This window comes from Alnus glutinosa, chromosome 3 (assembly GCF_958979055.1).
Source record: "Alnus glutinosa chromosome 3, dhAlnGlut1.1, whole genome shotgun sequence".
Lineage (NCBI taxonomy): Eukaryota > Viridiplantae > Streptophyta > Magnoliopsida > Fagales > Betulaceae > Alnus > Alnus glutinosa.
In genome coordinates, this window is record NC_084888.1 from 399,767 (window position 1) to 412,915 (window position 13,149).

Here is a 13,149-nt window from a genome sequence, read left to right on the forward strand (position 1 = left end):
TGGACACTTGATGAACACTTAATATACTAATAGAATTACTCGTCATAATATATAACATTACTCTTTTAACGACTAGTGTCTTTTATTTTACGGTGTACAAAATGTTTGATAAAGTGCGTACCTTGGGTGTCTAATACTTAAGGACTATATATGTAAGGTTATGTCCGAATTTCTTTGACATCATAATTGTCTAAATGCTTAGGCTATGGCCTTTTGCGCATTTATTATTGACCAACGACCCTCTCTCTGTCTCTCACTTCTACATGATCTCTCATCTAAAGCAAAGTCGATCGGTATTTTTGGAGTAGTCAAAAAAGCTATTATATATATATTATTTTAGCTATTCATATTTTTTATACACACTTTAAGAAATAGTAAATAAGCAGAAGCTGTTTATTCTAGAAGAAAAATATTAATTAAAATAGCTAACAGAAAAATAGTTCATAATAGTCACGTTTGTTGTTCTATTGGAAATGATCATTCGATTCATTCTATAAATAGCACGCAGAGAATCCCACAGCAACATCAACCTGCAGGATTTCAAGCCCTTTTCCTTAATTTGTCTATCCGGCCGTTAAATTCCTGCGGTCACCCTTAATTTCCAGCTTTTCTCCCTTCAAATATATATATATAATTTAATCTCGTTTTTGGCACACTAATCAGATCGATTCCGATATAGTAAAAGGCCTCCTTAATTCCTCCTCGAGTTCACACACCCATTTGTCTTATCCTTATCATATCTCTTCTATAAATTCATTATACTCTGCCCTCTCTCTGCCTCACAATCTTATCCTAGCTATATACCGTTGTATTAAAAAAAATCAAAGATGGCCAAGATCGCCACCCTGTTGATGGTCGCCCTCATCCTCTGCTCCACGCTGACCTACGCTGCCCGTCCAAACTCAGCTTTTTCTGGGGCAATTCTAGCGGAAACCCAGCATGGGGTTGGTTGAAATTAAACATTACATGTTTTTCAAATTGTTAAGACTTACGTATAGAAATTCGGTCATTGGTTTTTCTGAGTTTGATTTATCGTTGGTTTGCTGTTTGCTTTTTCTAATAGGGCGGTAAGGGAGCAGATCATGGTGATGATCATGAGCTGGAAAATATTGAGAGCTGTAAAGGAATTGGGGCGGAGGAATGCTTGGCGAGGAGGACGTTGGCTGCTCACATCGACTATATCTACACCCAGAACAAGGGACATTAACCATGAAATTATCTACTTATAAAAAATAATAAAAAGTAATAATATTAATGCTTGTTGCTGGTAATTAATATGATATTTCATGTTTCCTATATATTTGTTTTATTTTTCTTTTCCTATGACACCCCTGCTCATCGGCTCATGAGCAAAAGTTTCTTTTTTGTATGAAATGGGATGTCATTTGATTGCAACATTTGACCCATTCATGAAGATAATCTCTGTCTGCGTTCATGATAAATGAATTGCCGGTTTGCAGTTTTGGTGTCTGTATAGACTGTATATATATATATCTAAATATATTTTGTTTTTCATCAGTTCCTTTAATTTGCTAGCTTTTTCAGTTAATTTCTCGGGTAAAAGAAAGTATAAGCCATAATTTGAAATTATCTTTTGTTTAGAGCAAGCGCGGGAGATCGAAGTCCTTATAATCTTAATTAGTATATAAATGTTTCAGGGGATCGGAGTTTAATTAATTAGTTTTAGAGTGTATCGGTTTAAACAATGACGAACTGACAATCGTAATTATGATCCCCTGGCCATACATGCAGGCCGTGTAGTTAATTACTTAAATATTCCCACTTCTTGACTCTAGCTAGCTACCACGCGTACCAGCTCCAATTCCGTTAATCAGAAACGTACGTATTCAGATGGCATGGTATTTTTAAGTCCTTTTCTTACAAATTAATCATTCAATTTGGGTGGTTGCGAGTGTCACAAATCTAATGAAAAATTTGTAAGAGGAAGATGGGGGCCGGGAAGGCCAATGAGAATGAAAATAATCTGTTCTTTTCTCTATTTTTAACTGTTTATTTTAAATGAACGGTCTACATCGTGCAAGCAACGCATTAAAAAAAAAAAAGCATATTTGATGAATGGTTTGGTCGTCCTAAGAAACTAATTCCATAGTCCAAACACATTTGATAATTTTACGCTCCAAAGTTCAAAAAAGAACGTGCTTGAAATAACTACATTAAAGAAAAGCTCTACGGCCCTGGGCAGCTCCAAATATTTTTTGAATATGCTTGTTGGTAGTTAAATTAAACCAGAAAATAAAGGAAGAAAAGGAAATAATTATAAATGGATGTGGCTAGATATGATGAAATTTCGACCTTGTATCGATGATGTGCATGAATATTGTGATAAGGCACCACACACATGCACATCCATTCAAGCCGAAGATCATATTTCAACTACTAGGATGCTTTATTTATATATATATGCAAATATAAATGACAAAAGAAGTAAATGAAGGAAGAAGTAGTAGTGAGTTTGGTGGAACTGTTTGAGTGTTTAATGGTGACCCATATATGGCTGATCACCCGGCCCTATTATAGATCTACAGGCCTCCTCCTAGCTTCTCCACTTCTTCTATTCAGAATTCAATGTAAACAATATAATTGTGAGTTCGGTTGGGAAGCTTAGAAATAACTCAAATGTACGTACATGTCGTTGAAATTAGTTGACAGTTGAGAATTACATAAATTTGATTGCAACCTTCCAAGATTGTCGATCTGTGAGGCACGAAAATAAAAGGGTAATTAAGGCCTTGGAAAAACCTGCTCCTATATTATAATATAAGCGATTAATTAAGCGTGAGTTCGATCTACTTATATTATATGTATGCATGCATGTTTCGCTTTCCGGCCTGCATTTCTCTGCTTATTTATTTATTGATTATATATATATATATATATGGTCATGCATGAATATATGGTTCTCGATCTCCATCCTTCCTATATATCCTTTCTAGTTTCTAGAAAAGTAGAGCAGGATGGAGGCTTTGGACCTCATTCTAGATTCAAACCGGCCGGCCCCCTTAGCTTTTGACTATCTTCAATTAGCGCACTCAATTTTTTGCTGTCCTTGATTTCATCCGTTGAGCTTTAACACTAGTACTCAAGTGCATGGCCGGGAATTATAACATTCTAGCGAAACCAAAATGATTTATTTCATGCTGCATATTATATATTATTATTATTATTTGCATCGATCAAATCATTTAATTATACGGTGTTATATAATTTACAATCTTTTAAATAATGTGACAGCATATAAATTAAAGAATTATGGTGAGACGGTCATGCCAATTTGAATGAAGTAAAGATCTAACAGTAACACAAATAAATTTATTTAACCCTATAAAATTTAATTTAATTTGAATCATAAAACGGGTCCTCTCCAATAATCATATTCTTCATATCGGGGGCAATAAACCTTTTTTTTTTATGGTGCAACTTTGAATGTAACGTTGTGTTATTATTAATGCAACATGAAGAGGCCAGCCAGCATATACCGACCATGCATGTTTGTAAAATCCTGTGTGCATGCACCCGCCACATCCCCATCCCCATACCTACCTTTTGTGCAAATTGAAATTACAATCGTCAATATATAATAGAGTTCTAGCCTTTAGCTGAGGAATTGTTAATGCATATCTTTCCTTTATTAATACGTACGCGTTATTCGGAAGTACGTTGCTGAATTCAGTGAAAGTGACCAATTAATTAGAATATGGGTATCATGTGCTTCTCACTTTTTGTTGGACTTTCTAACATTAATTGCATCAAAGCTTCATGTTTCACTGCATGCTTCTTCTTAATTAAGCACCCTACCCTGCCCCAATAGAATAATTTTTATTTTTTTTTACATGTTCACACAATATAGGGAGAGAGAGATTTGAACTAGTAATATTTGTTTCATAAGACGTAGTTCCTAGCCGATTGAGTTACCCCTTGAAAACTCTCAATAGAATAACTTCATCTTGTGCCATTTTTATATCACTCTAAAAATAAAGTGGTTTTTAAAATCATAATTTGTCTTAAACAATTACGAGTAATTTTAGACGTCATGCATATGTCTTTTCTGTGTCATTCCAAAATTGAAGATATAGCTTTTAAAATTATTATTTAATCAAAATTTAATAATAATTTATTTTATTCAAATGGTAATTTTATAAGACACAACACTTTTTCTTTTTTCTTTTTTAAAAAAAACAATGAATTACTACAACGTATTCTCATTTGATGGTAATACACGTGCTCATGAAGAATCAAGAACTTCAGCCTAAAAGACTGGTCTTGATCAGGACCCAATGGGCCGTGCTAACTCTCTTTAACTTCCAGCTCTGGCGGCTAATGTACTTAATAGGCTTTTAGCCCCATACTTCCATGTTTCCTGGGTCCAAAATTGGTAATCGATCCAACACCCTACGCTTGACAACCCACATAACAAAAGCACACAAAATCAAAGAGAAGAAAACGAAAAGCACCCAAATGGGCCAAATCGCAAAGAAAATTGCATTCCAATTTCCATCGTTGGTGCTTCCATGGCGGCACAGCACTAAAATATAATTGGGTCAAACTGGCTGACTTGATTAGAAACTATTAATAACATTCGGCACTTTAGGTTAACTCACTTAACTGCTGAGTGATCCACATAACTCCTATAAATTAAAAAAAAAAAAAAAAAATTCCTTGTTTTAACCATTAATAACTTAGAACTCTAAATTTTAAGACAAAAAATTATTCAGGAGAAAAAAGGGCATTAACTTTAGGAGAGAGAGAGACTCCCAGCTCTTCTAGAGAGAGAAAGCCTTCGTTTTCAGTTTTGCTTGTCGGGGGAGGGAGGCTCCATGCCTTCCTCCTCCCGGTCCTTGGTCCTCCTAATCTCTAGGAGGTTTTTATTCCTCCATGGCTAGTTCCATTGGAGGCTAGGTTTCTCCCTGCCGTTAGGGCAAGAAGTTTGTTCCTCCCGGACATGTTCCGGTGGAGGTTTTGTTCTCTTAACCTTTATGGGTTGAGGAGTTTGTGTTGTTGTTTCTTTTTTCTTTTTTTCTGACTGAAAAGTCTTCATGCAATGTTGGTTTGGTGGATTGGCCGTTCTCCATTGTGTCTCTGGTAGATCTCTAGCTGTGCTTCAACAGATCGTTCATCTGTGTGCTAGATCTGTAATTCTCTACTGGGTTTCTCAGGACACATGCTTCCCAGCCGTGTTCACCGTTGTCAACTACTACGGCCGTCTCAAGCTGGTGCTCTTGCCGCTCGTTCTTGTCGGTGCGTGGTCTACACGTGAAGGGAATCTCTCTCCTTGGACAAGCACGTGTGGGTCACACCATATTTTTCAGGCCATAGCTGGTGGTGGTTGGTAGTTGGCGGTGGATGTTTGCTGTTTGGGGAGCCTCACGGGACAGCGTGTGTTCTGCACGTGCCACCTCAGTTGGCGATGGTCTTCTCCTTTGATGCTGGCAATGTTGGTTTTTTTGGTTGTTTGTTTATTCTCTTGTATCTTTGTGTTTCACAGTGTGTCTTTGTAATGCACAAATTTTACTAGACTATTTGTTGGCTGTGGTAGCTAGATCAACCCTCTTTCTTTTTGAGAGTGTGCTTAATTGTAAAGAGATGCTCAAAATGGTGTCCTTGTAATTTTTGTGTATTATTTAGGCAGCCGCTTAAAGTCAGACTTTGTTATGGCTTATGATGTAGGGGTCTCTTTGTACCTCTTGTCTATCTCTGTAATGCCTTATGGCTTTGTTTAGCTAAATAGATGTATCACATGCAACATGTTCAAAAAAAAAAAAGACAGAAGAGAGAAAATTACTCATAGTGTCATCCCTAGTTGTAAAAATATAACTTCAATATTGTTATTCACTCTCATGTACGTTCAATAATTGGAAACAATGTGCCAATATCTTTGTATAAAATGACATTTTCATGCTCAATAATTGAAACTTTTGTTAAGTAGGGTGGGGTCAACACGTCATGTTTGTTAAATGGGTTGTTTGGGTCATGTCGAGTTGGTCCACCTACATATTTAAATGGGTCGTAACAACATAGTTGAGAGGACTAACCCATTTAATTAAAGGAGTTTGGTTCGAACGGACCCATAAAGAGTACTCGCAAGTGCACGAATCGTTTTGCAATATAGTGTTATGCAAGTGCGAGGTCGATCCCACAGGGAAATGGTCAACTATTAGTGTCTTGCTTGATCAACCCCATTTTAACCTAGTTCCAAAGGTTTGAGAAGTGTTTCAAGAACAAAAGACTAAAGGAAAGAGATAGAATGAAATATGTAAATTAAAAGGAACTAAGGTCAAGGAATCCACCAAACCAAATCCTACAACTCACACTCTTGGTTTCCACTTGAACACCCAAAGAACATTAAGCTTAGGGTGTTATTCAAGTTTCTTAACCATAAACCCAAGAACCATTAAATGAATCCAACTCATTGACAAATCACAAAGAGTACCGATTGAAATCAAAACATCCAATGTATCATTCAATCACAATGGATATCATCATTCAAACCGATAAAACAATGTATTAGTTGGTTGAAACACATAAAATGTCCTCTATCCACCACTAACCACATTCATTGCAAAAGATAAAGCTTTAAATGAATGGAACTTGAACAACTAAAATGATATATCATTAAATGTGCAAGTGGTATAACAAGATTGTGAGTGTCATCAATGGAAAGGTTTCATCCTCAACCCTAGTTGAGGTTACTAGCCTTCTATGACTAAGAATACCACAAGAAAATGATGAACAACCATGGAAATGAAAGAAAGGCTCTACAAAGAGAAAGTATCTGAAAATAAACTACTGAATTACACTACAAGAAGCACGAAATTAAACCTATCTACAGAGTTTCTGCTCTATTCTTTCCTCTCCTACTCTCTCTACTACTCTTCCAACAAGGGGCATGGCTTGGCTTTTATAGAAGAGAGCTAGGGCAAGAAATGACTCTTCTACCCTCCTCTAGGGTTCCTCTGCAGCTAGAGACAACCACAAACACGAAACCAGCGTGTTCTGCAGCGAAAATCAGAGGGAGGACTGCTTTTTGGCTTCTGATTGGGCGTTCTGGCGCGCTCTGCAAAAGCAGTTTCTGGGAAATTTTGATCGATCGACTTCGGGCAAATTTTCGATTGATCGAATTTTAAGTTCGATGGATCGACTTGTCAGGGTCTCCGAATTTCCAGTTATCTCCTTATGAAATTTGTCATTCCTCTCTTATTGTCCTACAGAAACAGAAAACACAAAAACTAACCAAAACATTAGAAAATAACAAGGCCAAAGATCTAACTAGTGCAAATCAAGGGGTCCAAATACACAATATTTGGCACTCATCAGTGGGGTCAACACGTCATGTTTGTTAAATGGGTTGTTTGGGTCATGTCGAGTTGGTCCACCTACATATTTAAATGGGTCGTAACAACATAGTTGAGAGGACTAACCCATTTAATTAAAAGAGTTTGGTTCGAACGGACCCATATAGTCTTCTTTTGATCTCATCTCAAATCAACCTGAACCCAACAAGCGAATCCAAATTTTCACCACACTAATTGTACTCAACTATTATAAAATTAAATTAAATTGCGACGATGATGTCTCACCAAAGTCTAGAGAAGTCTCACCTCTAACTCTAGGAAAATTGAATATAATATAATACAAACTCTTCATGTTATTCCTGATTCAAGTTACCACGACTAATAAAAGATGACTTGGTTATTTGATGAGCTAGAAACAAACATGCAAACATTAAAGTAAATAGCTAAGGTCATCTCCAACAGACTTGCTATTTTAACCAAAATGGTTAAATTTAACTATTATTAGCTTTTTCTCTCTTCCAGCAGAATAGCCACTCTAGCTGGTTTTCTTAACATATAAACAGTAAATAGCAAACACTGGCTATTAACTGTTCATTAGCTACATAATAAAATAATAATTTCTCTCCCATCATCAGAATAAACTAATCAAACGTAGAGATAGAATCTAGACGATACATTCCCGAATGAAAATGCTTGAGCTTCACAGGGAGAGAGCGGAGCGAGAGAGCTTGGAGACGGGGCTGAGCGACGGGCTAAGCGAGAGAGAGCGACGCCGCTTTGAGAGCGACGGAGCTGAGCGGTAGGCTGAGCGAGAGGGGCGGCGGGCTAAGCGTGAGAGAGCGACGGAGCAGACGAGACAGATTGAACGACGAGGCGACGAAGCTGAGCGGCGGGTAAACGCATTGTTCCATGTTTTGTTTAGTTTGCCATTTTTGGGTTGTTTTGTACGCAATCCACCCGTGTTAATAGCAGATTGTGTATTGCGATTGTAGTTTGTTTTTTCCTGTTTGCTGTTGTGGTATTTTGCAGATTGTGTAATCTACTCTTTTGGGTATTCTTTTCGGGGGGGTTTTGTCCCTGTCTAGAATGTGGAATCCAGTCTTTTCTGGATGTATTGACTCTTTGTTTGTGTTATAAAGGCTTTAATTCATCCAAAAAAATAAAAAATAATAGCTTCGGGATGCATGTGTACGTGTTGCATTGTGATATTGGGTTGGATTTCGATTAAGTTGAGTGTTTTGAGTGATAATTATATGTTCAATCAACCTTCGATTAAGTTCCCTGATTTGTTTAGTTTGGTATTATTTTGGTTGTCTTGAAAGCAATCCACCAAAGCCCAACTTTTGATTATGCACAGCATTGTTCCTTGTTTAGGGACCTTTACATCCAATTTTAAATTGGAGAGAGTTGTAAAATGTTGTATTTGTTCTATAAAGATTTGATTCATCTTTAAAAAAAAAAAAAAAAAAAAAAAAAAAAAAAAAAAAAAAAAAAAATCGATTAGAATGCAAATGAGAAATTTCATTTTTGGGAATTGGCATTCTTCGAGTATAATATATGCTAGATTGTATGCTGGAATGGATTAACTCCCCTTCTAATGTATTAACTATAAAACCTTGTTGATTGGGAAGGTTTTGTTGAATGGATTCTCAAGGGCAAAGAAACACATCTTTCATCAACCTCTTAAATCAAGATTATGATGAATCCATGGGATCTCCATATCTAAGTGTTGAAATTGATAAACCAGAATCTGAGATTGCAACCAATCTTAAGAAACCCAAAAGTGGCAACTTTAGCATTGAAGAAGATGTTCTACTTGTAGAATCATGGATAAATACTAGTGTTGATCCGGTGAATGGGAATGACCAATCAAAGAAGAAATATTGGTGGAGAATTTGGGAGAAGTACCATGAACATAAGACCTTCAATACTAGTCGGAATGAGACATCTCTACTTAATAGATGGGGAGTAATTCATAAGAACGTAAATAAGTTTTGTGGATGCTTAGCTCAGGTTGAGTCAGCACATCAAAGTGGGATCACTCAGCAAGACAAGGTATAATTTATATTGATTATTGTGTCAACGCATCAATCCACCAATTTTTATTAAGGGTATAATTATATTCCTATTTCTTAATTTTGCAGATTACTGGGGCAAAGGAGTTATACCGGAGTTTGGTTGGCGTTCCATTTGCTTATGAACATTGCTAGAATTTATTGAAGAATTGTCCAAAATGGAGTACTAACAATGATAAAACAAGAAAAAGATTATTCGGAAATGCATCTTCGCCTTTTACTGAAAGTCCGATAAATCTAGGGGAAGATAATGTCTCTACTAGTAACTTTGTAGATTTGGAGAGACCTGAAGGCAGGAAGGCCGCAAAAGAGCGATTGAATAAAAAAATAGCAATGATAACAATGATGATATTGTTGTGGGGTTACTAACTCAGATGAACGAAAGAGCAATGATAGCAACTAAGAGGAAACTACAACTTATGAAAAAAAAACGAGTGTTCAGGAGGATACTAGGATTCAATTTGAGGGAGAGAAAATTCGAGTTGAGCAAGCTAAGTTACGAGTAGATGAGGACAAAATCATGCTCACAGATACAAGTGGCTTGTTTGAATCCCAAAGAGAATATATTCGTATTCGACAAATGGAAATCCTTGAAAGTCGAAGGATGAAGTAAAGCATGCTTGAGTTATGACTGGAAATCAGGAGCTTTTTCACTTACTGTTTGCTAGAACTTCTGGTTAATAGTTTTTGTTGGTGTAAAAGTTTTTATGTTGATGGTGATTGTGGATTGTTTATGTTTTAAATGATGGTTTCTTTTTGTTCTCTTTTGTTCCTGGATCTCGTGTACTGAATTTCTTGTACTGAATCTCATTAAATTGCTGGAAATTCTGCTATATATTGAAGAATACTGCTATAAATTGCTATATTAAATTGCTAGAAATTCTGCTGAAATTGCTTGAAATTCTGCTGAACATTGCTTGCTAGAAAATCTGCACTTGTAAACAGGAAATTCAGAATGTAAGATACGAAACCATACTGGAAAATCTACACTAGCTATAGAGTTAGGCCAACAAGCTTGATTTCTGGAAAATCTGCACTTGGTAACATTGATTGCTAAATTTATTAAAATCTGCACTTGAGTGGTTGTGAATTCATTAAATTGCTGGAAATTCTGCTGAACATTGCTTGCTGGAAAATCTACACTTGTAAACAGGAGTGGTAAAATCTGCACTTGAGTGGTTGTGAATTCATTAAATTGCTGGAAATTCAGAATGTAAGATACGAAACTAGACTGGAAAATCTGCACTAGCTATAGAGTTAGGCCAGCAAGCTTGCTTGCTAGAAAATCTGCACTTGTAAACATTGATTGCTGAATTTATTAAAATCTGTACTTGAGTGGATTATTAACATTCAGTATCTTGCTGCACTTAAATACATTTTAAATAGAAAAAAAAAAATACACTTCAATAAATTCACTCGCGGCACTTGCTGCACTTAAATACACCATAGACATGCGGATTATTAACATTCAGTAGCTTTTTTAGTTTTATGCTACCATTTCAATATACAAATACACTTCATCTACAACACAATGTCTATCAATTCTATGAGAAAAATGCTCCTGGAAGACTCTGACTCTGAGAATGAGTTGGAACTACTTTCTGCAATTGTTCTGGCACGTAGATATTTCAAAAGAAAGGGAGGATCTAGTTTACGTCGTGGTGGTTCTGTTCCAAGACGTATGTTCATCGATCGTAATTCTTTGCAAGGCCACCAAAGGCTTTTTTTTGGATTATTTTGCTGATTCACCAGTATATCCTCCAAAAATATTTCGCAGGAGGTTTCGGATGCATCGTCATCTTTTTTGTCGTATTTTGTCTAAGGTAGAAGAGTACGATCCGTACTTTGTCCAAAGAAAAAATTGTGCTGGAACAATCGGTTTGTCTTCCCTTCAAAAAGTAACTACCGCATTTAATATGCTCGCTTATGGAGTACCAGCTGAATATGTTGATGAGTATGTGCGAATTGGAGAAACTACTGCAGTAGAATCTCTTCAAAGGTTTGTTAGTGCGGTGGTTAATATTTTTTCTAATGAATATTTAAGGTCTCCAAACAACAATGATGTTGCTAGATTGTTAGAAGTTAGCGAAACTCGTGGTTTTCCAGGGATGTTGGATAGCATTGATTGCATGCACTGGACATGGAGGAATTGCCCAGTTGCGTGGAAATGTGTGTTTATTGGCCATTGTCATGAACCAACAATGATTTTAGAAGCAGTGGCTTCACAAGATCTATGGTTATGGCATGCATTTTTTGGGTTACCGGGTTCTCACAATGACATCAATGTTCTAGAACGGTCTTCTGTGTTTTCTCATATCACAGAAGGGTGTGCTCCTCCAGCCAATTACACAATCAATGGTCGTAACTACACAATGGGATACTATATTGGTGATGGTATATATCCACAGTGGTCAACTATTGTAAAGACAATTTCATGCCCACAAGGAAATAAGGCAAAACTATTTGCTGCAGCCCAAGAGTCAGCAAGAAAGGACGTGGAACATGCGTTTGGAGTGCTTCAAGCACGATTTGCAATCGTTCGTGGACCTGCACATGGTTGGAGTCGTGAAACGCTCACTTACATTATGAAAGCGTGCATAATAATACGTAACATGATCGTTGAAGACGAACGAAATACTGACGATGCTAGTGACATTGATTATGAACAAATCGATGAAACTCCTTATATACAAATTTCTCACGAGCATACCCCTGGATTTTTGGAGTTCATTAAAAGGCATGTGAACATTAGAGATCGTCAAACTCATTCTCAGCTACAATCCGACCTTATCGAGTACCTATGGCAATTGCATGGTCAATTTTAAGAATTATTAGTCTTATTGTATGTTTGTAGTTGCTTTGTTTTCCATTTTGCATTGTTGTTTTTTTTTTTTTTTGGTTCTTAAAAAAAAAAAGTGAAAGGAAATTGTTTTATGTATTGGGTGCAATGTAGCTCAAAGAATGTGTGAAAATTCAATATCTCTTATTTCATTGAATGTTGGCAACAAAATAATAATAAAAGAATGAAAAATAATATTTAAATGCAAGTAGAGAGTTGAATAGTGAATCTGTTGGAGAGAATATAGGATAAACAGTAGTTAAAGTAGAGAGTTGGACTTTTTCAATAGCTATTATAACTTTCATTGCTGGAGATGGCCTAAGAATGCAAACCTGTATAGATATATAATGGCAACCGCGCTTGCATTATTTTGTTTCTTACCAACAAGCCAAGCAAGTGACGACTCTGCAGACAAGTAAGCCCGACCAATTCAATTGTGCATAAAGTAATTTTGGTCGATCCCATAAACAATTTACAAATTCTAGATTATGAGATATGATTAATTAACTTTCACACTTTCTTTTTCACTTTCTAGATTATGAGATATGATTAATTAAGCCTGGGTATTTCTTCCACATTTTCTTTTTCACTTTCTTTTTTTCTTTTTCACAAATTTTATCAAGAACCAAACAATAGATAAGTACGAATAAAAATAAGTGGATCAGAAAAAGAAAAGAAGAGACCGAGAGAAAGTACCTTTCACGTGGGCGTGGGCGTGGGCGTGGCCATGGAGCAGACGCAGCACGCAGGATTCGGCAGGAAATCTTGAAGAAGAAAAAGATGCGAAAGGGGGTGCGGCGCTAGAGTTTGGGAAGAAAATAAAGGAAAAAAATGTGAAGAAGGGGGGCACGGCACTGTTAGTTTGCTAGGTTTTCTTTTTCTTTTTCTTTTTAATTGTGCGGGGCGGGGCGGGTCTCCGGGGTTT

General features: G+C 36.5%; 2 protein-coding genes across 2 annotated transcripts; both read left to right on the forward strand.

The window, feature by feature from the left end:
* The first annotated feature begins 552 nt into the window (after positions 1 to 552).
* Positions 553 to 1,518, forward strand: LOC133864601 (phytosulfokines 3-like). The gene is made up of 2 exons (XM_062300985.1): positions 553 to 944; positions 1,064 to 1,518. Exons 1-2 carry the CDS (start codon positions 828 to 830, stop codon positions 1,205 to 1,207), a joined length of 261 nt encoding a protein of 86 aa, XP_062156969.1. The 5' UTR covers positions 553 to 827; the 3' UTR covers positions 1,208 to 1,518.
* A 9,783-nt stretch (positions 1,519 to 11,301) lies between these two features.
* LOC133862526 (uncharacterized) lies at positions 11,302 to 12,210 on the forward strand. Its single transcript, XM_062298358.1, has one exon. The coding sequence runs from the start codon at positions 11,302 to 11,304 to the stop codon at positions 12,208 to 12,210; it is 909 nt and encodes a 302-aa protein (XP_062154342.1).
* Positions 12,211 to 13,149: the final 939 nt, after the last annotated feature.

Coding starts and splice junctions, on each gene's coding strand:
- LOC133862526 (XM_062298358.1), top strand. CDS start 11,302: ATGCTCGCTTATGGAGTACCAGCTGAATATGTTGATGAGTATGTGCGA.
- LOC133864601 (XM_062300985.1), top strand. CDS start 828: ATGGCCAAGATCGCCACCCTGTTGATGGTCGCCCTCATCCTCTGCTCC. Junction 945..1,063: donor TAGCGGAAACCCAGCATGGG/GTTGGTTGAAAT, acceptor TTTTTCTAATAG/GGCGGTAAGGGAGCAGATCA.